General features: G+C 44.4%; 1 protein-coding gene across 3 annotated transcripts in view; it reads left to right on the top strand.

Moving 5' to 3' along the window:
- ACTN1 (actinin alpha 1) overlaps positions 1–25,786 on the top strand; it is a 94,124-nt gene extending 68,338 nt beyond the window's left edge. Inside the window, exons 8-22 of one of the 3 annotated variants that reach the window (XM_064512497.1) lie at positions 535–620; positions 7,582–7,674; positions 8,290–8,520; positions 9,001–9,148; positions 9,775–9,925; positions 12,394–12,502; positions 12,979–13,119; positions 15,223–15,405; positions 16,117–16,251; positions 17,702–17,881; positions 18,819–18,965; positions 21,033–21,113; positions 21,662–21,727; positions 22,867–23,025; positions 24,890–25,786. In XM_064512497.1, coding sequence (XP_064368567.1) covers positions 535–620; positions 7,582–7,674; positions 8,290–8,520; positions 9,001–9,148; positions 9,775–9,925; positions 12,394–12,502; positions 12,979–13,119; positions 15,223–15,405; positions 16,117–16,251; positions 17,702–17,881; positions 18,819–18,965; positions 21,033–21,113; positions 21,662–21,727; positions 22,867–23,025; positions 24,890–25,048 — 2,069 coding nt within the window. In that variant the 3' untranslated portion in view covers positions 25,049–25,786. The remainder of the gene's footprint in view (positions 1–534; positions 621–7,581; positions 7,675–8,289; positions 8,521–9,000; positions 9,149–9,774; positions 9,926–12,393; positions 12,503–12,978; positions 13,120–15,222; positions 15,406–16,116; positions 16,252–17,701; positions 17,882–18,818; positions 18,966–21,032; positions 21,114–21,661; positions 21,728–22,866; positions 23,026–24,889) is intronic. The other 2 variants (XM_064512499.1, XM_064512498.1) reach the window with 2 other exon arrangements.
- Positions 25,787–26,204: the final 418 nt, after the last annotated feature.

Below are 26,204 nucleotides of genomic sequence, written 5' to 3'. Positions count from 1 at the left end.
CTCCCCAACAGAGTGGAGATGATATGCAATCTTTCAGTTCCACAATACTGATCGCTAATATAATACCTCTACTAATGAGAGGGCATTTTGAAATTCAAGCCATCAGTGTGTTGAAATGGAGGTGGGGGGACAGGGAAGGGAAGGGAGGAAGGATCTTCCCTGAAGAACTGCATGGAGAAATTGCAGCATGATACATCTGTAAATACCATGTCAACCTGTTGTTAGTTTGGATTGATTCAGCCCATTGTTCACAGGAACATAGTCAGGACAGAGATGCTTTCTGACATGATATGTGCTGACATAAGGCCCCATTAGCCTGGCCAGACCCCGGAAGCAATTTTGTCATGAGGGAGGGGAGCCGAGAGGGTGATCCTGGCTTCTGAGACACATCTGGGGAAGGCTGGGAAGCCCCTCAGAGCTGCTATAACAAGTATATACCCTGCAGCAGGCCTCCTGGACAGTTGTGGTTCTCCCTCTCCTTTGCTTTCCTCCCATCAGTTGATTATGTTCTTAATGTGAGGTTTTTTTTGACAGACATTGTTGGAACTGCCCGTCCTGACGAGAAGGCCATCATGACCTATGTTTCTAGCTTCTACCACGCCTTCTCAGGAGCCCAGAAGGTATCACAGGATCCCAAGATCCCTCCGCAGAGCACACCTGGTGCCGTTGCTAATGTCCAAACCTTTTTTTCTTTCTCTCTCTCCTCTCTAGCTACGGGCATCTTTATTATTATGTTTTGGTAGAGTTGGCTGTTGGTTCAAAGTGGTGCCCCAAACATAATACACTGGGGCAAGGGAGCCACGAGTCCTGTTTCCCTAGAGTCAATGTTGCTTGTAGCAGCCCTTCGGTATGCCAGCACCTTGGCATGCATGCAGATCCTGTGGAGCAGGGAGCTCTGCCTTTTCTGTTTGCTTTCCCGACTGCTGCCTCATCAGCCAAGGACCTGCACCCCCTGTTCCAGGGAGAGTAGCCTGGGAAATCTGAGCTAGGATGCCTGGTATCACAGTGATGGAGAGCATATGAGTTGTTCTGCTCAACAGACACTACAGCCTGCACCCACTGGCAACAGTGCTGATATTTATTTACTTTTTTTTCCTCTTTTTTCAAAGATGGAGGTCCAGAGTTGACTTAGGGCTTTTATGAAGGGTCCAATGAATACCCAGAGCTTTATCTTTTATCTTGCATACACTGCAGGTTCCTGTGTCTTTGCTTCAAGATCTAAACCTGCTGCTTTCTCAAGTTTTGCCACAAATTCAATCCCAGTTCATCTGGGGCTTACAAAGTGTCTGACAAGGCCTTTTGTGCTGATTTTGCAAACAGAGCATTGCTTATCAGGACTGAGATGCCTGGTTTTGTTTATTCCTTTCTTTTTTCTTGTTTCTCCCCAACCATGCCAGAGATTGGGCAGTTGAGTCCTTGCTGTGTTTGGTTTAGCAATTTTCCTGTTGGTAACGGAGTCACTTAAGGAAAATATTTTGTGGGTGAAACCTTGTAAACATCTCTTACCAAAACCAAACAGCCGTCTGTACTTCAGTGCCGTAGGAACACGCAGTGCATGTTGAAGCAGAGTGAACACTGCGTAGGAAGGCTCTGATCTCTAGCTCCTCAGCGTACAGAACGGCCTCAAGCACAGACATTAAACCTTCAAACAGTCTATTTCAGTCATTGGGCCAGGCCCTCAAACTGCAGCTGTGCAGGTGGAGAGCCCAGATCCTCAGCTCGGGAACCCCCTGGATTTGGGGGGAGGGGGACAGGGTGCCCCTTTGAGCCACAGAGCCAACGCTGCTAGCCACCTTCTGATCCGAATTCCCAGCTCTCCGCATGGAAATCTGTTTGGCCTGTCCTGCAATGCATGATGGGAAGTTTTCTCCCCCTCTCTCACGCCACTCATGACTGTTTTGTTTTATTCTATGTGCTGCTTCTTACTTTATCCTTTCAACCTCTTTTCCTTCTCTGCACAGATATTATAGGCACGCTAAGGCCGGATGAGAAGGCCATTATGACCTATGTTTCATGTTACTACCACGCCTTCTCAGGGGCACAGAAGGTGAGACTTTACCGCTAACAACCCCCTCCCTGCTCCCTGCCCTGCCCACCAGTCATCTCCGCTGAGCAACAGTCCAGACCCTCCGTCCACTGCAGGACGTTTGCAGGGAAACCCCAGCACTGTGCTCAGGCTGAGCAGCCTCAGCTGCACAGCATCCAGCATTGTCTGCAGATGTGTTTCAGCCTTGCTGAAAAAGTGATTTAATGAGTCTGAAAATATCCTTTCAAACATACTTGAGCTGCTCCAGTTTCACACCCTGGTGGTGGATAAAGGGTTTAATAAAGCTAGCATAGGAAGAAAACCGAACATCCGTTCTGTCAGAGTCCGTACACTTTCAGCGACTAGTATCCTGTTGGCATCATCCTGACCATATGATGCATCTTCAGAAGTACCCTAATCAAATCAGCCTTGTCCAAATGAAAGCCTGATTAAAATGGAAACTTGCAGACCATCCCCCTAGAGCTGCCTTCCCCCCTTTTACACTGCTAGGTCAGTGGTCTCTTCCTAGGCTGAATCATCTGTGAGCTGGTTACACAGGGGTAGCCGTCAGCATCTTTTCTGGCACTTCTGTGCTCCAGCCATGAAGTCCATTCCTGCTAGGCCTTAAGCTTTCCCATACTCACCCACTTCTGCTTTCCTTGCTTGTCCCCAGTCATTCTCCTTCCTTTCACAAACCACCTATATTTTCTCTCCCCTTTCCTTACTTTGCTGATTTCCATAACTTCAGCCCTACTTTCTCTGCTTCCTCTTTATTCCAAAGTCTCTTTGGCATCAGGACATTTGTCCTCAGAGAAACCAAATAGTCACTCACAGTTCCACTGGGTGAAGTTCCTCCGAAATGGCAATTCCCTTGCAATTCTTTGAATAGATGAAAAAAAATCCATCCCCTCCTCCCAGGTCCCAGCCTGGCTGGGCTACAGCCCTTCCACAAGATCGTTGCTGATTTCAGGGAGTGGACTTTGGAGCAATAAAGTCTAAAGTTCAAGACTGCATTCTTCATGTTATGAACAGGGCACAAAATCTCCCTGTTTTCCCTAGCCACAACTTCTTTCTCTCACCAGGCATTTTCTGTTTGAGAGACAGCCCACACGTGGCCCAGCTTGAGGGCCAACTTAACTCTGAAAAGACTTCATCTCTTGTACAAAGCAATGCTGACGGTAGCAGCATTGGTGTAGATACCATGCTGATGTTGGCTTTCAGAGGGTGAATACAGGCAGTAGATTCCAGGGAGCAGCTCTGTAGCTCGAGGTGGAATGCTGCATTTTGTTCCCAGTCCTGTTTCATATAAATTAGATGATGCTGTCTGGTTTCCAGGGAACTTAGAATATGCCCCACAGCAGTGCAGTAGATTTCTCCATTTGGAATAATTTGTATCATCATGACTTCTCCAGTAGGGTACTGCTTTGGAAATAGTTCAAAACCCTTAAGACCAGGCTGCAAGCTTCAGCCAGCTGATACTTGTCTAGGAAGACTGCAGTCTCAGAACTCATGCCAGCCCAGTGATAAGGCCTGCTGTTTGCCAGGTGCTCCTTAGGGACTGCGCCATGCTGTCTGTTTAACCTGAAGATCTCCAGATTAAGGAAATGGCAAACTGCAAATGTGAGCAGGGTTCTGGCCATGCTGGAGGAGCAGCCTTGCCCTTGCCAGTCCGCTCCTCTTCTCTCTGGGCCCATTCCACCCTTTGCAAACCTGCTTAGCAGGTCCCATGCCCTCATCAGCAGTTTAGGTGGATGCTAGAACTGCTGGGAGAACTGAAAGCAATTGTTTACTGCTTCAGAACCTGAACCAAGTAACTGGAGCAAGACCTAGATACTGAGCTTCTTAGTTATTAAAGCTGCAATCTCATATACTCTAACTGGCTTATAGGAAGGATTAAAGATTTAATCATTTATTAGATTGTCAACAGGCCTGATGGGCCTGCAACTCACCTGTGATGTGGCAGGAGGAGCACAGCTCCTTTGTGGAGCTGCCCAGCCCCTGCTGTACATTAGCCGGCTGTTCAGTGGCACAGGTTCAAACCCCATGGCAAATGCAGTGATTACTGAGGGCAAGCGCCAGCCCCAGCCCTGAATTTCTTGTGGCGGTGCCGCCTTGTGCATGGTGAGGTAACTTACTATGATATCACTCCATTTTTCATTCAGATTTTTCATTACTGCCACCAGCCCTGAAGGGGAAGTGCCATGAGCCGCTTTCTGCTTCTTTCACTGTCTTATACTGAGCCTTTGAAGGTACAGGGGCCCCAGTCTGACATGATGTGTGTGTGGATGGCTGCTTTTCCTTTATGCCATTTTATATATATATTTTTATATATATATATATGTATGTGTATATTTGTAGGTATACTTGCTTTGGTTGGTTTGCTTGTTTTCTAACTGCTTCTGACTTTCACACTAAATGCATGGTTGTTTACTACTGGTTGGCTTAATATTTTGAAAACTTGATTTCGGGATGAAAATTTCTAACTAACATTTTACCATTTTATTAAAAGATGTTTGGTGTACAGTGTTCTGGGCTGGTGCTCTGAGGCCAGAGGGCAGCAACAGGCAGGCACCCACACTACACAGCGCACTATGGGAATACCTTCCTTTATCATCCTCCTCAGCAAAGAGACCTGGATCCATGAGCTACAGATACAATTCCCTTTCCACCCTAAGCAGACCAAGTCAAGGTTGAGAAGTACAGAAAAGGCAAAAGGCAGAGAAATCACTGCTAGTTTGGCTATTCACACTTCCATTCTGAGACCACCAAATGGCACATGCCTACCATGCAGCAGTGCTGTGTCAAGCAGAAAGCCTGAAAGCAGAAGGGGCTCACCCTCCCCATGCTGTCTCTGACTGCAAGTGGTATAATGTGTCAGTGCCATGCTGCACTGAAGCTAATCAGCTCATCCCAGTGCTCTGAGAGTAGAGGTATGCAGCTTCCAGGCCCCAAGATGGTACATCATCTCAGTGCTGCTCTGCGCCTTGTGAGCATCCTGGCTTGTCTGGAGCCAGCTTGAGCATTGTAAATGCATCACTGCCTTCAGCGGTGGGGAAAGCCAAAATGGTTTTTCCTAGTCTGCTGATGAAGGTGTATGGAGAGCTGCCTTGGCCTCGTGTTAAGTGTCTTAGTGTGCAACTCTTCTTTTGCCTGAAAGTGTTTCACCGAGGTTGCCATCACCACAGCTCTGCTCATTAGCAGCAGTATGGGAGGTATTCATGGAGGTCACCCAAAGGCCATGGGGTGCTTTTGTCCTACCTTGCTCTGAGCAAGTCAGTATAACATGTTGCTCGTGACAATAGTGACTCCAGTTCCATTTCTGCTTCTTTTGCAGCACACAGTTACATAGAGCAGTCTGAAGTAGGCAAGAGCAATAGAGGAGCAAGTAGTGGTGTAGGAGAGAAAGAAGATTGTCTTCTACACTTAGATCATTAAGATAATACAAATAGTCGTAATTGCTGCCATTCTGGAGGCTTTTGTGTTTGGACAGATGTTAAAAACATACACACACATAGGAAAACCTGGGTAGCTGGAGGAAATCTATCATTAGATACATATAAATATACCCTTGTGAAGTGGGGTCTCAACTGCTGCAGTGAGCTCCTGGGGAGTAAGAAGCAGAGAGAGTTAAGCATGTGCAGGGATCACCTGTCCTGTAAAGTCTGAGATACATGTCTGGTACTACCAGTTCCCTGTAGCCACTAGACACATCATGATAGGGCTCTGGAATGTTGTTTTGACATAGTATTTGGTCCCATGTCTGCAAAGTTTTCTATGGATGTCAAAAAACAGTCTGTTTAAAGTACAAACTTTTGTTAAAAACAGATCAGAGTACAAGCTTTCTTAAATATAACCATCCTTTGCACTTTTTACTGTTTTTTTTTATTTTTTGAAATGGCACTTTCTCCTCTGCAGAGCCCTCTGATGTGTTTTTAATTAGTTAATATCTGTGTATCTACTAGCTGCCCCATTTTAGCAAAGGGACAGATGACTGAATATACATTTTTAGAGTTTCTTACAAATGACTAAGATCACCGCTTCTCCTGGGACCTTAACAGTCCATACATCACTGTGGAGCCTATGACTTTATTGCTATTGTTGCTGCCTCAGATCAGCTGCAAAATCTAGAGGACTTTTCTCAAATGGCCTTGGAGATTGAAGAAACAGAGAATAAAAGGCCTCTTAAAATAGGTTGGAACTTGCCAGCTATAAGCTTATTAAAAAGGAAGTTCCACACAGCTCTAAAATCACATGCAAAACTTCTTTTAGTGTTAGTCCCACATACAGTTGTAAGGCAGACAGCATTTGCAACTGGACTGTTGCAGTGCTGGCATGTGCCCTCTCTGCTGCTTCTCCACTTAGCCTCTGTGAGTGAGTGAGTAAAGAGGAGAACAACTCCATGGCAGACCTATGGCTATCTCTAGTACCTTCCCCAGGCACCAGGGCAATAACTGTAATGTGGTGAGAGGGTGCTGGATGATCCCCTGGCACCCATCACAGGGCCACATCCGCCAAGGCCTTGTTGCATGGGACCTACCATGGTGATTATGATAATGGGAGCTGGGCAGATCCACAGATACATGCTGTGCAGGGATTAGCCTGCTGTATGTTCCCCATGTCAAACTCCTTCATGGCACTCTGGGGCAGACTGTTTCTGAGTTCGTAGCTGGGATTTTTCTAAACCTTGCTCTGTTCCAAATTCATATTTTAAGACATCCAGCTCCCTGCAAACAGCCAGGTTTTCATTGCACAATGGGAAAAAAGGAAAAAATCCTGAATAGTAATAACAACAGGCCCTTCCTTGTGAGATTTTATTTGGAAGAAAAAGCAGAAAGTTTACCCAGAAAGCAAAAAGAAAATCTTATTCTCAACTGGGCCATGAAAAGCTGAGTACGTGGTAGATATCATGCAGCAAGGTGTTAGAGGAGGTGACCCCATGGTGGGTGTTGGAAATATAGGGAATGCTGGAAGACAGATCTGCTGGGCAGATTTTGAGGTTTAGAAAAGCATCTACCATTTTATCTTCAAAATTAAATTAGAAATTAGCCAAAGTCCAGCGTATAGATTAACTGTCTTTAGGAAGTGCTTTCCTAGGGCTGAAAGCATGTAGAAAGTCTCATCAGTTTAACACTGCTCAGTTACTGGCATTTTAGCTCTTTACAGTGGTGAATGGGGTGGAAGCAATGGCAGAAACTCCCTGCCTTTGTAAGACGCAGCTGGGGTCCTTCTGGTAAGAAGCAAATAACAGGGCCCTCTCGTAGGAACAGCTTCAGAAAAGGCAAAGAAATGTGGTTGTCTCACAACAGCTAGGGCTGGGATGAGTAAAGCTCATGGTCTCTGAAGGAAGGTATTCACCTGAGAAGGGAAAAGTAAGTTGTTACAGAAGGTCAGATAGAAAGCAGACAGGTCAGGGCAGGCATGCTGGAGCAGAGACAGACTGCTAGAGCCAAGTTTAGGAGACTTTACCACAGGTATGTAGCAGGAGACTAAGCCGCAAGCTTTGGTTTATGGTTTTTTCACACTTTTCCCCTCTCCTGTTTTTCTTCTTTCGGCAGGCGGAGACAGCAGCAAATCGTATCTGCAAGGTGCTGGCAGTCAATCAAGAAAATGAACAGCTCATGGAAGACTATGAAAAACTGGCCAGTGATGTAGGTGTCCATGGTGCTGTTGGTTTCTGGGCGGTGTTATGTGGAAAGGAATTGCATTTAAACCCAGACCCTGATAGCTAATCCCAGGGAATGTTATTGGCCCATGTTTCCCTGGAAAATTCTTTTTTTCCCATTCTAGCTGGAGAAAAATGAATTATTGAACTATATCTGAAGGCAAATATAATCTGCTTTAAAACATATCTCCTATGGAGTAGCTTTGAGTTTCTGTAGTTTATTAAAAGCAGCTCCAGAAGTACTGAAATTAAAGGAAAAAGCAAGCTGTTTTGACTTGCATTGCTCAGGACTGTACAAATTCATTGCATCTTTTCTACAAATTTTATACCAATACAATTGGTAAACTTCTTGTCAGGATTCGGGAATTGGATCAGGGAGGAACAGAAGTTAGCAATAAATGAGGAAAGAAATATGCATAGGCCACTCATATCTAAAGCGTTCTCCCCGAAAAAGCGTGCAAGCTTTTCTTTACGAGCCCTGCTGTTGGGAGAATCTTGCTGACAGCTAACATAAAATTAAACAGTCCCTAATAAGGTCAGAGCAACACCTATAGTTTTAGCACAATTTCAGTTCAAGGCTTCTTGTCATTGCTTTTTCCAGCTGCTGGAGTGGATCCGTCGCACCATCCCCTGGCTGGAGAACCGGGCGCCAGAGAACACCATGCAAGCCATGCAGCAGAAACTGGAGGACTTCCGGGACTACCGCCGCCTGCACAAGCCCCCAAAAGTCCAGGAGAAATGCCAACTTGAGATCAATTTCAACACTTTGCAGACCAAGCTGCGGCTCAGCAATAGGCCAGCCTTCATGCCTTCGGAAGGGAAAATGGTCTCGGTGAGTGGGGGTGACTGAGCATATATCCCCCAACTGTGCCTAAAAAAGGCCCATAGGTGGGCAGAGCATGCCTACATTCAGTGTGAGCCACTCTGAAGGGAGAAACCCTATAGAATGTAGTTCAGTAAGTCCAGAGGGCCTTACAGATCTCCTGTATCTAAACTAGGTTCTGAGGCTCTTCACAAGTTGCATGCCTTTGCGAGGAGATGTTTAGGCACCTCTGATTCTTTTGCATTCAGAAATGGTTGGGTTTTGTCAAGTTTCATATGAGGGAGTGTTCAAAGAGGCACTCTTATGCAGACAGGTGTATCTTGATACTGCTAGGCGTGCCTGTCTTAAGTCTGGGACTTTTTGTTCCTGACCTGTCTGCAGAACTCTGAGATCAAAGGCCCACACTAAATCTCTCCAAACAACTGGAGACCACTGAGACAAATGCTCCATCTTCTAACTTCCCTTTTCTTCTCATCTTGCTGTCTCTAGGACATAAACAATGCTTGGGGAGGCCTAGAGCAGGCTGAGAAGGGCTATGAGGAGTGGTTGTTGAATGAGATCCGGAGGCTAGAGAGGCTGGACCACCTGGCGGAGAAGTTTCGGCAGAAGGCATCTATTCACGAGTCCTGGACAGATGGTAAATGCCAACCTACATGCTTCCTGTTGCCCCAAAACCATACTTTATCTAGTCATTTATCTAGGGAGGAAGAGATGAATCATACGTGGATCATTCTATCAGATTTTTCTCTCAAGAGTGCTAGGCTGTGTTTTTATTTTATTAGGAAATAATGAAAATCAGCTTGATCTCTGTTCTGCTATATCATGTTCAACATCAACATTTCCTAACTGGGGCAAAATAAGAACTGCAAGGGCAGAAGAGAGGTACGGAGAGGAGGAAAGCAGCTAGGATTGCTGCTGCCAATGTTAACTTCCTGTACAGTAAATGCTGCAGGTGGCATTTACAGGACCAGCACAGCCCAGTTTGCACATGCTGAGAGGAGTCCAATATAAACTGTGACAGCACTGGCTTGAGCTGCATTATTTGCCTGTCTTTGTTCTTATAGGCAAACTCACACTCAGCGGTTTCAAAGTGAGGATGGTGCATCTCTAGGCAAGCATGCATCAGGGCAAACCTCAGGTGGGGTGTTTGGAGCAGGGCAGGTGCCCTTTGGAAGGTCTCCAGGGCTGCCTCGGTTTGGGGGAACCAGCTCTGAGGTGCTTGGGCCTGTCCTTCATTCAGCTGTTCTTTGGCTCCCTCCCCAGGTAAAGAAGCAATGTTGCAGCAGAAGGATTATGAAATTGCTACACTCTCAGAGATAAAGGCTCTGCTGAAGAAACACGAGGCCTTTGAGAGCGACCTGGCTGCGCACCAAGACCGTGTAGAACAGATTGCTGCTATTGCACAAGAGCTCAAGTATAGCACCTCGGCATGCGTCCGATCCTCAGGGCCGGGGGGGACTTAATCAGCTTTGCTCTCTGCCCTCTGGAGAGCTGTAAATCCATCCCCATGCAAAAATGTTGGGAAGTCCCAGTGTTTCCAAAACAGTATCTAGGATACTGCTCTCCAGTATCCGGGCATACCAGAAGAGCAGGCCAGAAAACGAGTGAATCGTGGGTGCTGATGAGGGGGAGGCAGAATTGTATTCTCAAGCTAAGTTTCCATCCTCTTCCAGCTCACTGTGCTGCTGTGAACCCTTCTTAAAGAGTTTGACCCTCCTCTGGCCTCTGCTAGGTTTCAGAGTTGTAACGCTGTCATACTTTTCCAGGAACAGGAGGAAACAGTGGAGGTTAGCAGGCACTCCAGAGGCTCCAGTTCACTGTCTTTAATAGATCAAGTCCTGCTTATTCTGGCAGTGAAAATGTCTTCAATGGTTTTAGCTCTCTGTGGCCTCTGCCGCCACCTCAGGCCCTTTGCCGCAGGAGTCCTGCACCATCTAGACTTTGGTCAGGCACTAGTGCCAGGAGGTCCTCACAGCAAGTCAGTTCCCTCCCTGCTTGGAAATCTGCACCCAGCTCCATTTCCAGGAGTGAGGACTGACGCAGGGGTTACCAGGAGAAATGGAGTCTCATCAGTGCAGGAGACTGGTTGCTAGGACTAGGAGGCAGGTAAAGGGCTGGCCACTACAGCATGTGGAGAGAGATTTTGAAACCCTGCATGTTACTTGGCAAAACCAGTCTAAACAACTTGGCTTTGATTGTGTTTCCTATTTTTAAAGAAAAAAAATTCATATTGGTCTATCTTAAGCCAGATACAGTGCCTGGGCTAAGATCAGTACTCTTGGGCTGCAGGAATGTTTTTCATTAAAAAATCAGGATTATTGGATCAGGATTATTATCTCCTTTACCAGCACAGATTTACAGAATTGCTCCCTTGTCCACTGGAGGATTGACCTTGGAACAGGAGGAGGGTTCAAGGTGATCCTCCATCTCAGTAAGATTAAAACCAAGGCTGGCTCGTCAGCAAGCATTAGCTGACCTGCCACTTCTAGAGCATACCACATGCCAGCCAAAGGAGCCACAGCTCTAAGAGCAACAGGGAAGGTTGGGCCCTAGGCTGGGGGAGAGGTGATTTCTTTCAGTGGTGAGAACAAAAGGCCCTGCCGTCTTCCCAAAAGCCAGTCTATCTCAGCAAAGAGTCCGTGTCCTGAAAAGACAGGGCTGCTGAGCTCTTTTCTCCACCATGGATTTACTGCGAGGGAGATGACAAGGATCTGGAGGAAGCCGCTGGGGCTGCCCCTGCCAGGCATGTTCAGGGGCTGGGCACGTTTTGTCCCCAGGGCCAGTGGTCGTGCATGGGCACGTTACAGGCCACGCTTTCAGAAGCAGTTCTTTCAGCAGCAGTGCTGGCTCTGCAGCAAAGTAGATCAAGGAACTGAACTGGATTAAAAATCCAGCTAAGAAAAAGATGTTTTTTAGCCCAAATCAGTTTCCTGGCTAGTTTACCACAAGATTCCACCAACAGTTGTGCCTCCATGCTTCAGGAGGGCAATACAGTGCTGGGAAGAAACGTGACTGGGAGAAACAGGACAAAACTGTTTAAATCTACACTACTGCTTAAAGAAATACTCATGAAATTGCCCAGAGTTACTCAGTAGCCCAGCAAGTTATTCCACCTTTTCCTGCAAGGTTGACACTTCCCAGCCTGGCTTGTCTCTCTCTGCCTGCCATTTTCTCCTTCTTTGACCACATGCAGAACCAAGAGCACAAATACAAGCTCCCTAGTTTCAGTTTACCCCATGCACTCCTTTCCTCAGCCATACTTTTACCAGCCCTTCTTTCATAATGCTGTAGACATCCCAGGCAAAGCGCTCTCTTTCAGGGATACAGGAGAGAAACCTACCCTGTAATTCCATGATTAGTCTAATAAATGAATGGATTGTGCATTTATGCTATTCCTTACCACCTAAAGGTTGCCACATGTACTCTACAACTCTTAGAACAATCCTAGGTTATTTCTTTGCATTCATAATGAAACCCTTGCTGCTCGTTTTCCAGAGGTACAAGATCCAGGTAGTTAACGTGAGTGATGTTCTCAAGCAGAATACAGGGACATACTGCTCTGCTCACAGTCTGCTGTGAAGTCTCTACTCCCTTCCCCCAGTGCTCAACTGTTCCCTTCAGGCAGCCAGCACAACTGTTTGTAAAGAGGCCTTGGGTGGTGGTTGTTTTTCTTCCTGTTCTGTGTTATTTGATGTGCTTTAACATACGGTGTCTCCCAAGCTAGACACTGTGGTTTTCCTGGCTCACTCTACTCTCAGAGAGCGTGAGCACTTTGTTTGCTTCTGCCCTCAAGGCTGATAAAGATTTCCTAATGGATTTCTCTTTCTTCTCCAAAAGGTCTTTATTTGATTTTTTGTCCTTTTTTTCCCCCACCTATCATAGTGAGCTGGACTATTACGATTCACCAAGTGTCAATGCCAGGTGCCAGAAGATCTGTGATCAGTGGGATAATCTGGGTGCCTTAACCCAGAAACGCAGAGAAGCCTTGGAGGTGAGACGTGTTACAGGTTGGACCTTTGGGAGTACATTGGCAGGTCATTTGCAGGAAGCAAGCTGCAGTGGGCAAGAACATCCAACTCTTTTGTCCACTCCTAGAATATCCCAGACTGTAAGCCACGGCTATATTTCAGTATATTCCCTCTGTCTCCACCCTTCTAGCCTCGTTATGGTGACAGTCCTTTGCACAAGCTATTGAATTTTTTCCACTTTTTTGTGTTTTGTAATTTTGTTCTGCATGAAAAGACTGTCCTTGTTTTGTTTCATTTTAAAGGACCTCAGATTTTTCCCTTGAAGAGAGGGAAATCCTATGTGTAATCTCTTAATTGCAGAGAGACTTTTACTGTAGTGCCCTTCTGGGAGTACAGGGGAGGTCTGACAGGAAGGAGCAGCTCAGACAACCCATGTAGCTGTGTGATGACTCTTTAAATTAATTTTTCCTGGTTTTCTTTCTTTTCTGGGCATGCCCAGAGGACAGAGAAGCTACTGGAAACAATTGATCAGTTGTACCTGGAATACGCCAAACGAGCTGCCCCTTTCAATAACTGGATGGAAGGGGCCATGGAGGATCTGCAGGACACATTCATTGTTCACACCATTGAGGAGATCCAGGTACACAGCAGTCCACACTGGGGGGGCTGGGATAGAGAGAGGTCGGGGTCTTCTGGATTACTAGCAGTGCCAAGTTTGTAGGTCATGTGTTGGTGCTTCTGCTCTTGCAAGTGAGCCTTATTTCTGTTAATTTCTTCCAAAAACTTGCATCTGAATAGAAGTGAGATGTGCTCACACCATCCTAACTGGGTACAGAGAACCAAATGTGAATTTTCAGTGTGATTGCAGAGTCTTACTCATGAGACCCTGAAAGCTGAGAGGATCTTTCAGAGTCTGGGATTTTTATTAATCCAAATGAGCAAGACTTAATGCTGCTCTCAGATTCTGCAAGGCAGCTGTCCCATGCAACATCAGGTCCTGATCATTTGGCCCTATGTGATGTGATGTGCCATTAGGGCAGTCGTTGAGCTGCTAGCTATGTTTCAGTGCTGAGCATGGGAGAAATCAGGATTCTCTACTTTGCTGGTGGATTGCCATTTGAAGCCAAAGGCTTCTTGGCTCCTAACAGACAAAAACTGAGACACTAACTTCAGTTTTTCTGCCTTTGAAAGGGTGTTACAAAAAGACCTTGAGGTATCTACAGGCAATTTTCAAATCTTTGAGAGCATAAACTACCCTTTCCTGGGTGCCAGTGGGGATTTCTATTTCTCCTGCTTGATGGGCTCATGAAAAGAATCCAAGTATTCATTTGGATTTGGCTAGCTGAGATGAAGAACTATGATCTTCTTGTCCTTACCAGTTCCTGTACTATTGCCATGATTTTCTCCTGACATTGTGCTCTTTGAGGACTTCATCAGAGTTTGTCAATACCTGGTCAGCTCTTTGCAGGAGTGGCAGAAAGCAACACAGCCCTCAGTGAGGCAGTGAATGGGATACCAGCAGCGGACACAAGGCAGCCAAGGGGGAGGAGGAGTAATGAAATAGCCCTATCCTGATATGAGCTCTGTTACTGAGCTGCTACTTGCTGCTTCCTCTCTTCCTTCCTGGACGAAAGGGTTTGTTAGTTTTTTCATAACACAGACCAAATCTGAACATCATTTATAAACACTTGCATCATCTATTTGTGACTGTTTGCAGTATCTTTCCCAGCCTGCTAGACTTGCATTACATCTCTGTAGCCACTGCAGCAGCTGCAAAATAGTGAGTCACAATGTAAGGAAGCAATTTTACGAAAGTAGTTACAGTGTGTATGTCATAAGAGAGTGGTCGATCATGTGGTTTACTTTTATTCCCTCTTTTGTCTACACTGTTCCCTCCTTTATCCCTGCACATGCCTTTCTGTCCCCCATTCCCTTTGCTGCCTTTTCCCCTGCGTTTGCTTCCCTAGTCTTTATCTTCCAGGCTTATGGGAGTAAATACCTTAAAGGCCTGTAGAAGCAGTGGGAAATGAGCCAGGACCAACTGGCTTGTCAGCTGTCCACAAACTACCAGCAACTGTGTCCCCACCATCAGTCCTTGGATCACAGTCCAGGCACCGCAGCAATAAGGGGAACAGAAAGGGCCAGTTGTGTTCAGGGAGAGGGAGCCATTTTCAGCAGCAGGAGCACATGTTGCCTATGTGAGTTTGCTGTAGGCTGGAGGACCTTCCCCTAATTCTCACTGCCTCTGGCCAGACTACATCTGTCTCCTATATTCAACTGAAGTCATCTTAGATATAGAACTACTACATTCCTAGCAGGAGAAGAAAAATGTGGCCCATTTAGACTAGTGAGATATAGCTGCTATAAAGTAATGTTAGTAGTCAGATCTTCCCAGAGGGGCTGACACACATTATTGTCACTGAACAGTTTTTCTCGCTGTTGGAGAATTAGCTCATCCTAATTTATGAGCAGGAATTATTCCACCATGTTTTGGGTTATAATCTCTGTCACTGGTCGACATGGGACAGAAACAAAGACAGGGAAAACAAGACTTCATTTAACTACTTAAAACTGCCTGTGTAGTGATGCTTGCGAGAACCTGAAAAGTGTATTAGAGTAGCCTATTTTGTATCCTGAGAATATATGAGCATTTGCAGTCACATCTGTAGGGATATGTTTACTGCAGAGGCCCTTCAGTGACTAATGCTCTTGCCCTGCCTTTGCTGCTGCCTTCCTTCTGCAGGGATTGACCACAGCTCACGAACAGTTTAAAGCCACGTTGCCGGATGCTGACAAGGAGCGACAGGCCATCCTGGGAATTCACAATGAAGTCTCAAAGATTGTCCAAACGTACCATGTCAACATGGCCGGAACAAATCCTTACACCACAATTACCCCACAGGAGATCAACAGCAAATGGGAACACGTGAGTTCTTTCCAGCCTTGCAGTTACTGTGGGAGGAGGCTGCTGCTCAGTTGCTGGGACCCAGGAAGTGGATTGTTTTCTCTCAGTTGTCCTCTCCTGCTTAATGCTAAGCTTTTGCACATTTGTCATTTGTTTTCAGCTTCACACTTTCCATGTGCTTGGAAAGTGGAAGAGATCTTTAATCTAAATGCCTAAGTGTCAGATCCCTTCTGCTTGCTATTTTCACTGTGAAAGATGCTAAATTAAAAGCTCTAGGATTTTCAGTCCTCAGTTGACCCAACAAGCAAGTGTGGCATGGGAATCGGTATCCTTCACCACCATTCCACCCTTCAGATGTTTTATGTCTACAAGCCAGTAGCCTTCCTTTGCTCTAATGCTAAAAGAGCAACTAAACACTTCATACCAACTGTGCTGATGGTTCTCACCACCAGAACAGAGAGATATGAACAAGGACATTAACATGAACCACCAAAAACCCAGCTACTGGATGGCAGCTTCTTTTGGTCTTCCATGGCCTGAGATGAGATTGCAGCATTCATCCCACAGCAGATTGGATTCATATTGCACGAGCCTTGCTGCCAAGGCCAAAACCTTATGACAGCTTATTTGCAGTAAATATGCTCACTTCTTCCTTCTGTGCATCTATTTTTGTATTTATTATACATGTGCCTTTCTGTATAAAATGCATTGTTTGTTGCTTTTTTGCTGTAGGTGCGGCAACTGGTTCCCAGAAGGGATCAAGCCTTGATGGAAGAACATGCTCGCCAGCAGCAAAATGAACGACTTCGTAAACAATTTGGTGCACAGGCCAATGTAATTGGACCCTGGATCCAGACCAAGATGGAGGTAGTGTTTTGCTCATTTTGAAACATTCTGTTTTCCTCTGTGGTCTTCATTGGTACTCTGGGTCTTTTTGACCACTATGGTGGTCATTCTTCCTTCAGCTTACAGCAAGAGAAGCTTACATAGAAAGTGTGGAGAACCCCAAAATTGATATTGACTACCCAAATGCATGTACTTTTCTTCCCCTAACTCTTTAGTACAGAGAGAAAAAAAATGAATAAAGTTTTATATATATATATGCAGCAAGTTAAAAACCCCACAACAGCAGCAATATGTTTTATATAACTGCTCTGATAGCAATAGTCTTGATATGCATGACAAAAAAAGTACAACTAGCAGATGAAACATCAACAGAAGAAAAACATTTTTAAGGGAGATCTTTTCTTTTTAGGTAAGGTTTGAATTAAAGTAACTGGAGTTGATGAGATGGGAAAATATGAAGCTATTATTGATGGCAGGAGCTGTAAAGGAGTGAGCAATTATGGAAATACCTCTATATGTCAGATAGCACCAGTAAAGGCATCAGGAAAAAGGGCCATAAGTCAAAATCTGTAATGATAAAAAGCACAACATTAGTTGAAAAGCAGCAGCCTTTTAAAGGAGACTTAATGGAAGATCTTTCTTTGTTGAGGAAGAGGAAAAAGCTGGCCTGTTCCCTGTCTGTCCTCCAAGCCCACTACTGCCTTAGCTGTCTGGAGAGCAGGTGGCCAGATCTTCATCTTTTATCCCTCGGTATCAGTAGGGGAGAGAGGATTGACATTTGTTCCACTCCTATGCTACACATGATCCTGGCAGGACGTGATCAAGTCAGTTTTGCCCCCACAATCCATTTTCCAGGTATGAAATTGCAGCACAGATGGTATCTGTAATCAGGGAAGATGTTTGTCAGCCCAAGCAGGTTATTCCTCTGAATATATTGGCAGTGCTCTGAATTGGTCTTTGCAGAGCTCTCACTTGACTAGGCTCACACTTGGTTACTTCTTCTGAAGATGATGTGTGTTTGTGGGGGGGGGGCAATTCTACTGGACCAGGTGTCTTGTGTCTATTTCTTGGTGTAAAAAGGGAAAATGTCACAGAGCAATTACTGTAGATGAGCTGAGAGTGTCAGCAAAAATTTCAACAGAGCCCTGAACAGTCTCCAGATGGAGTGTGGCACATGAGATGTGCCCAATATAAGGATGCAAAAGAAGGAAACTGCACTCCATAAGCTAGTAATGTAGCAAGCCAAATCCTCAACTGCTAGAAAGGGATAGGGATTCACTGAGTTACAGAGCTATATACTTTTGCACCATATATTTATCTCTCGTCTGGAGAACCTTAAAACTGTCCCTGGTAGGGCTAAACTTTTGAATCATGTCATCTCCTGTGAGGGTGAAATAGCTGCAATAAATGCCAGGCGGGCTGAGGCTTGTCCTTCTAAAGGGGTTCAATGCCTTTGACTTTGCTAATGCAGGAGATCGGCCGTATTTCGATAGAGATGCATGGGACCCTGGAGGACCAGCTCAACCACTTGCGGCAGTATGAGAAAAGCATTGTGAACTACAAACCAAAGATTGACCAGTTGGAGGGAGACCACCAGCAGATTCAGGAGGCGCTTATCTTTGACAACAAGCACACCAACTACACCATGGAGGTAAATGTTTTGGGAAGCCTTCTCCCTGCTGGTGTATAACGCCAACAGATCAGACAGCCTGATCTGTAGTGGCCAGCTAGCATCAGCCACATCCAGCTCTGGCAGTATGTTCTGGTTCTGGCTAAGCATGCAAAAACATGTCCCTGAATGTCTTTTCTGCCTTGCTGTACTTCAGGCCAACCCAGTCCCCTGTACTCCCAAATATAAATGATAGAAATTAACTAAATAAGATCAGCAATATTGCTTGAAAAATTGGTTGGTCCCACTTCTCCAGCCACCTGATTGTGGCAGCCTATCAGCTGGGATTAGAGAGACTGGGGGAGTGCTGATGGTGTTGAGCTGCTAAAGCCTGGCAGAAAAAAAATACAACAAAAGATTTTTAAAATCAGTCTGGCTTTCTGTTGATAATATGAGGTCTCTTGGAAGCAATCTGAGTTCATCATGAGTCCAGCAGAACACAGACAGGCTTTGAAACCTGCCTTTTGGTTTCTGGCCAACTCTCCACTAAGCAACAGCAGAGGCAGTGGAGCAATGTGTCTGATGTACCAGTGTCTTCCAAGGACTGTGGTTTATTTTCTTGGTTCTTGTAGGGAGAGTTTTCTGCCCAACTATGTGCTAGAAATGCTGGGTTTGATTCTCATTTGCATTAAAGGCCTCCAGTGTGCTGCTCTGACAAGGCAAAGGAACTTTGCAATAGGACCAAGACTTTCTTACAAGCAGGAATTAGCCTCTTAAATATTTTTTTGGTCAAAATCCAGATTTTAAACATCCTGTTGGTCACACTGCAGATGAGAAGGAAGCTTTTCTGAGCAAATTGACTTCTCCTGCCTTGACCACCAGGATCATTTAATTTGCAGCAAGTAACACATGAGATCCAAGGGCCTAAGATGCAGAAGATCTATTTTTCAGTTTAAAAATTGTCTTGTCCTCTCTCCAGCATATCCGAGTGGGTTGGGAGCAGCTACTAACAACAATTGCTAGAACCATCAACGAAGTGGAAAACCAGATTCTGACCCGTGATGCCAAAGGAATCAGCCAGGAACAGATGAATGAATTCCGGGCTTCTTTCAACCATTTTGACAGGGTAAGTTGGTGCCGACTGCAGCTTGGTAAGCTACAAGCTTCCATTTGAGTTGTGCAGCGCAGTAAAAACCAAACAGTCGCTGTGATAAAACTAGATCAATAGAAGATGTTTCATTCTTAAAAGTGTGACTCCTATGGAGCAGTCATTCCTGTGGAGATTGTCAAGTCATCATTAGTCCGGGAGAAGAAGTATAACTGAAATGTGAAGTTTCCTGACTAAGCTGAGATACAAGAAAGTTTGAAGGCTTATTTAGGAAATGAGTTTTTTACCCCTGCTTTTCCAGAGAGCAGATTATTGTTTTGATTTATAAAATCCTTTGGAGCACCTGTTGTCCATACCATTGCATAAACCTGTACTGAAGAAGGGTCTGATGTAGCCACAGACCCAGCAATAGTATAGCTGCGTCAGGCTCTCAGCAGGGGCAGAAACTAGCATCACTCCTGTATGGAGCAAACAGGAGGATGTGTACACAGCACAGCCTTGCATGATGTAGATAAGCCATGAAGTAAAACCTGCCTTGCCTCACTGTGGAAATACATACCAAGGCACTAACAAGCACAATAAGAGAAGAATTCCTCAATGGAAATCCTCCTCAGCTCTTTCTTCTACACTGAGAGGCCATCAGCTGGCATCCCTCTACCACCCAAATCACAAGGGTGTCACAAGGATGTCACACAGGGAGGCAGAGATGGTCCCCCAAGCCTGAAACCATCTCAGGACTGGTTCTCTAGGCTCCATTATCAATCCCTTCAGTGTTGCCTGGAGATCCACCAGCAGCCTGTAGAGGTTCCAAGTTAATGATGCAAATGTAGGTTGCTCCCACCACTCGCTGTACCAGCCATACTGTTAGAAAGGTCTCCAGAGAAGATGGCTACACCCTGCTCTCTCAGATACTGGTCACTCTTTCAGATTGCTGAACACTGGCCATTTCAGCCCTTCAAACCCCTTCATAACCAAAGCCATGGCTTCTTAGCAGAGGGACCCAGAGAGTCCTGTAGATTTTCTGTTTTGACCTTCATGTAATTTGCCCCTTCCTCCACAACAGTCTTAATGGTAATGCAGAGAGAAAATGGCTTCCCCATCTTCAGCTGTGAATTTGAGTTATGAAGCTTTAACACTGGCTTTAGAAGTTGATTGTTTGAGGAAGGTCACTTGGAATTGGTCCCACAATCCTGTCGGTTCTTTCCTCTGGCCAGAGGCGGTTAACTCTGGGGGGAGGGGCTCTGCAGTGCTTCGGGCTGTTCCCAAGCTAAAATTTAGGGAAAATGGGGATTATCAGTTCCTCTGTGCAGTTCATGATTATGGGTACATTCAAACACTGGGGGAGTGGGGGATGAGCAGGGAAGGGAAGAGCAACTGTGGAGCCGAGTTCTGCTGTGCTGTACAGCGACGCTGTTTTCAGAGCTGAACACTTCAAATAGCTTTGCCAGTCAAAGCTCTACCTTATGTACGGGTCTCATAAATACAGCGAGAGCACTGCTCCCCCAAGCTTCAGCTGTTTTTCCTTGTCTGTTCCTGGGATGCTCTGACAGCTAAGCTTCCTTGGGAGCACTGCCAGACATACATGCCCTAGCCCACTCCTTTGGTGGGATCTTTGACTAGAAGAATAAGGCAATGCTTGCCACTGCCTCTGCCTGCTTCCCTGCACTCTGGGTTACTAGTGAAACACAGGGCTTCTGGCACTATGGATAACAAGCAGTGACGCAAATAATTCACTTGGGAAATGGGCATCTTGAGGCCTCCAAGCGTCAACTGTTTTTGTCATTCAAATACTCTGAAGATGTGATGAGCTCTCTGAAAAGCAACTGTTCCAAGAGCATTTTTAGCACATCCTGAAACATCATTGTGGTATCTAACGTTGTGCACTTTTTTATTTTTCTTCTCTGTCCTTCTATCTGCATGTCATTCATCCTCTCCCTCCCTCTCCTCTCACCCACTGCATGGTGGTGCACCTGTTTGTTGTCCTTCCACTGCCCTTCAATCTCCTCTGTGTCTCCCTTCCTTCTGCCCCACACCATCACCCCACTGGCACTGCATGTCCTGCTGCCTGGCACACCGCATAACCAGGACCACTCCGGCACACTTGGCCCTGAGGAATTCAAAGCCTGTCTCATCAGCTTGGGTTACGATATTGGAAACGATGCACAGGTACTGAATGCTAGTGGTGAACACAGCCAGATATTAAACTATGAAGAAATAACAGTTTTTTCCTTTCTTTTCTTGTTTGTCTTAATCCATCTGTCATTGCTGTTCTTGTGTTTAACTATATATGCATCACTTTCCTATACCACTTTCTCTTTAAATGTATTTTGGTATCTACTCCTCCTTAACTCCCTAATTGTTTGTCTTGGGAGAATTCCTTTTATGTCTTCAAACTATTCTGTTTGCTTCTGTGTCACTTAACACTCCTTTTCTTGTCCATCTCTACATCTGTCTTCGTTGATATCTTAATTTCTCCTTTTTATCTTCAATATATTCTTTGTGTATAAACTACTCCATGTCCAAAACATCTTTGCTTCTTCATGGTTTCACAAACTACATTTATTGTATTGTTTTCCATTGTCCCATATATCCTTTCTTCCATCTCCTCCTCCCTCAAACTCATTCTTTGTAATGTCTCCTGTGGGTTCATTTCTCCCTGGACCGCTCTCCATTTTCTCTCTTGGCTTTTTCCATCTTTGCATCGTTCCCTGTAGAAGAAGACTGGTATGATGGATTGTGAAGATTTCCGAGCCTGCCTTATCTCCATGGGTTACAATATGGTAATGTAGAGCCCTCTATCGCTCCTGTTCAAAGTGATTCATGTAGTCTTCTTCAAAGGGGAAGGGAGAATGTGTAGTGAATCAAGGTAAATGCAGCCTTATTTTTCAGCATTATCAAAAATAGAAGTTAAATCTAGTCTTAGTTGTACATGTAAAATTCTTGTCTTGCAGCAGTAGCTGAAGGGAAAAAAATGGGAAATCATTGTCTAATTCCTGTGTATTTCAAATAAGAATTATATTTATCAGACTGCATAGCTTCAAGTGGAAAAAAAAATCATCTTCCTCATATTAGTATGTGCACTGTGCTACTAACATCTAATTAGATATCCCAAGCTCTTGTGTGCATATTGCTCTTGTAGGTATACTGATCTAGATCTATGGGAAGAGCCAGTTCTCAGGAGAAGGCTCCGCTCTGTTCTCCCCTCCACCTTACCTGGGGAGGAAGGAATCGCAGAGATGAGAATAGATAATCTTCTGTTTATATGCCAAAAAAAAAAAAAGGAAAACTTCACTACTGCACTGCAAGGTTTTGGCTTCCACAGCAAACTTCTGTAGGACCTTTCCTATAAAGGCTTCTTCCCTGGCCCTTTCTAGATATGTAAGTCCTTCTTTCCAAAGACTGTCTAGTAAAGATGAACCAGATATTATTGAAAGCCCTGGAGAGGTTTCTCCTGGTGGATTCTTTTCTAGCAGCTGAAGAGAACAGTATAAGTTCTCCTTTATTAAATAGAAGTAAAAGGATTTGAGGAATGCAGATCTTCAAATGTTGCTACAGACACATAGCATGACATGTATTATAGAGCAACTCAAATCTTCCCCTGAAGTCTGTATGATACTGTTCTCTGATAGGGTCATTATCCTAGAGCTAGATGGAGCTGGATGTTATCCTAGGGCACAGCCGAAAAGATTTTTTTCTGAAGGACAAATGAGTAGGAAGCATTCTTACAGAACAGCCATCTAAAAAAATAAAAGATCCTAATAAAAGATAAAAAATCCTAATAAAAGATAAAAGATGAAGTCATTTCTATTTGGCTTTTTTTTTTTCCCTAGCTGTGAGGTATGCTGCTGAACAGTTTCTCTCCACCCTCATAGCATTACTGCCTAAATGTCCAGGCTTATAAGACTCTCTTATTCTCCAGGGAGAGGCAGAGTTTGCCCGCATCATGAGCATCGTTGACCCTAATCGCATGGGAGTAGTGACCTTCCAGGCCTTCATCGATTTCATGTCCCGGGAAACAGCAGATACAGACACTGCTGACCAGGTTATGGCTTCCTTCAAGATCCTGGCTGGAGACAAGGTGAGGCTCTGCACCTTCCTTTCCAACGTGCCCTGCTCCTGCTTCCCCTCTTCCCTTCTGTCTCAGAGGGAGAGCATCGAGGAGAGCACTGTAGCACAAAGGGCTTTCACAGGAACACTGTGCAATGCTGAAGAAGTGTGAGGCTAAAGTGTGGGTTAATTGTCGCCTACCAAGGCACTTGAAAGTCCTGTTCAGCTGTCAGTCAGGACTATGTTACCCACTCTTGCTTAAAAAATTTAATTAAGAGCTTGGTTGTGAGTCGTTATTTTAAAATGTATTAGCAAATTCAACAGGTGGTTCTTGATTACTCTTGAAAAACTATTAATTACTGACAGCTGCAAACTTGAGATGATTTTTCTCAGATGTATGTGTGTCCATCAGTGGCTGTACAATCAACACTAGATTTTCACTGAGGATACGCTGTATCTGCTAGTAGTAATATGATTTAAAAGGAGCATCTTTTAGGCATAGAAATGGATCAAAAATAGGAAAACTTACAGGATAAGGATAAAGTATTAATTTTTTTAATTTGCATCATCAGTGGAACCAGTTGATACCAAAAATTACATATTCTTATTTTTCTTATATAATCACCACTATTTTTTAAGCAATTGAAGAAATAATATGTACATCTAACATTAAAATATCTCCAGTATTTGCTAATGTTTTTATTCATCTCACTTGAAATATGGGATATCGTTTCTCAGATTGTAATGAGTTACCCTTGGTTCCAGGACTGGTTTCCATGTTTCACTGATAATCTTATCATAATCTGTAATGTAGAAAGCCCTGCTACCCACTTTTCATTTAGGCATTCTATGTGACTGAAGTCAGTCCTACTGTCTTTCAAGAGTGGAAAATTCCAGATTATCGTGATAGGCTAAAAAACACTTAAGAAATAAATGTTCTTTTGCTATAGTCTTATTTATTAACTTGTTTACTCTCTGCAGTACATCTAATATGATTGTCGGTTTAACATGCTCTAGTGACTGTAGCATGAATCAGACAGCATTTCATTAGGAAGAAAAATACCTCTTACTCATTCCAATCATGAAACTCAAAGACAGGAATGAAAGAATAAAAAGTCAACGGAGAGAAAGGGGTGCTCTGAAACCTGAACCTCTATTCAGAGGACTGCAAAAGCCCCATGAGTCAGTTAGCTAAAGACAACACACCGGTTAGCAAACAGGCAACTACTGTTACCTACTGCGTGAATTGGAGAGGAGCCAAGCTAGCCTCAGCTCAGTCCATCTCCAAAAGCCAAATTTGCATTGGTAATTTTGCTTCCTTATTAAAAATGTCTGCTGTGAAAGGCAAGGATTGTTGAGAAAACTGTGGAATGAATCAAAAGTGTTCGCTTGTCTGCTGCCTGCACCAGTGCTAGTGGGAACGACCTTTTCCTTGCTTTGAAGAGAGGGAACGGCAGCTACCAAACAGCAGGAACAGCTGTTACCTCCTGCCAGTGAGGGCCTGGATCCAAATGAAGTTTCTGCTTCCTCCTATTTGCCTTCAGTGAGATCTCCTTCATCAGGAAGGCACAGAGCCTTACGCTAACAGCACTCCTTATTTCCCACCAGGTCTTCTCTTCAGGTGCGCCAGCATCTCTCCTCCTAAAACAATCCTTCTCTCCATTGTAAATATGCTTTCTTGGCCAAACTATAGGGAGAGTAACTGCATCTTCCCACCAGCTGTATGCCCAAAGCACACTTTATGGGTGTGTGATACTAGTCTAGTCGCTGTGGTCTGTCCCTGGTTGCTGCCTTGGTTGGGCAGGGAGTGGTTTGCCCCCCCCCCCCCCCCCCCCCCCCGAGGAAGGCCAGTTTTGTGAAAATAACAGTTGCTTTATCTTGTGTCCTTTTTGCAGAACTACATCACTGTGGACGAATTACGGCGGGAACTGCCTCCAGATCAGGCTGAATATTGCATTGCTAGAATGGCACCATACCATGGCCACGATGCTGTACCCGGTGCCCTGGACTACATGTCCTTCTCCACAGCGCTCTATGGCGAAAGTGACCTTTAACTTTTTTCTATCCCACCACACGCTCCCTCCCCTCTCCCCCATCCAACACACCCTTCTTTCTCTTTGCAAAGCAGCCTCTGCTCCGCTCTTTTTTTGTGTTTCCCTGTTTTGCTTCAGATAACAGATCACCTTTTTAAGTGGGAGGGGGGGGACATTGACATGACACCGCCTACCTTGCCCTTGAAATTACAGTTTACAAAATTATTTTCTGCAAAAAAGTTACATTTTAAAAAGAACAGACATATTTTATTATAGAAAAAAGGTATTTTTCTCCACCAGATTGAAACTTAAAAAGAAAATGTTAAAATATTGCACCAAATATTTTTTGTTGTGACATAGAAAGTCGAGCACAATGTTACATTCCATCCTTTCCAAAAAGAACCAAACAAAAACAAAAAGCCACTTGTTCTGTTAACTTTTACATTTGCGTATGTCTCTTTATCACGTTTATCTTGGGAGGGGGGAAGGCACACAAGTGCATGTGTTTGCTGGTTCACTCATTTCATGAAAATATTTTATGATAAACTTTTGAAATTGCTGTGTTTTCTAGGGAAAAAATAATGTACACAGCTCATGTTTTCATATTTAATTAAAAAATACAATATGCCTCCTATGTTTATCAGTGCACAACTTTTTTTGTTGCTGAGAGTTGTCTGGTTTCAGAACATGAAGCTTGAGAGTTGATAACTTTGATATTGCTTGTCACAAACCATATTAAAAATTACTTGTGATAACAAATCTAGACTTTATTCATTTGTATAGTGAAATTGTTTAATACCATTTAGTCAAAACCACAAACACAACAAGAGAATTCAAAATCACTGTACTTATTTTTGTACTCAAATTACACTTCAAATGGGAACTTCCCTCCCCCTTTAGCTTTTCCTTGTTGAATGGTGCTGGAATTTTCATAGCTTTCTGACCACTTCAAGTTAATGCCCTGTATCATTTTTAACCATCATTCACACACTCATCTCTAGGAACAATATTGTTATTAAAAATCCAGCACAGAGTTACTAGATTTATGCAAACAGACAACCACCACATTTTGATCCACTTAATAAATCCCTCCACTGTTCAGTGCTCAACATTAAATATCTTGCTGCTTTTGATACTGTGTTTTCTGACATTATAAATTCTTCCAGCGCATTCCAGA

The sequence above is a fragment of the Dromaius novaehollandiae genome, chromosome 5 (assembly GCF_036370855.1).
Source record: "Dromaius novaehollandiae isolate bDroNov1 chromosome 5, bDroNov1.hap1, whole genome shotgun sequence".
Taxonomy (NCBI): domain Eukaryota; kingdom Metazoa; phylum Chordata; class Aves; order Casuariiformes; family Dromaiidae; genus Dromaius; species Dromaius novaehollandiae.
The sequence above is the reverse complement of the archived record's forward strand: the minus strand, read 5'-3'. Positions and strand labels throughout refer to the sequence as shown.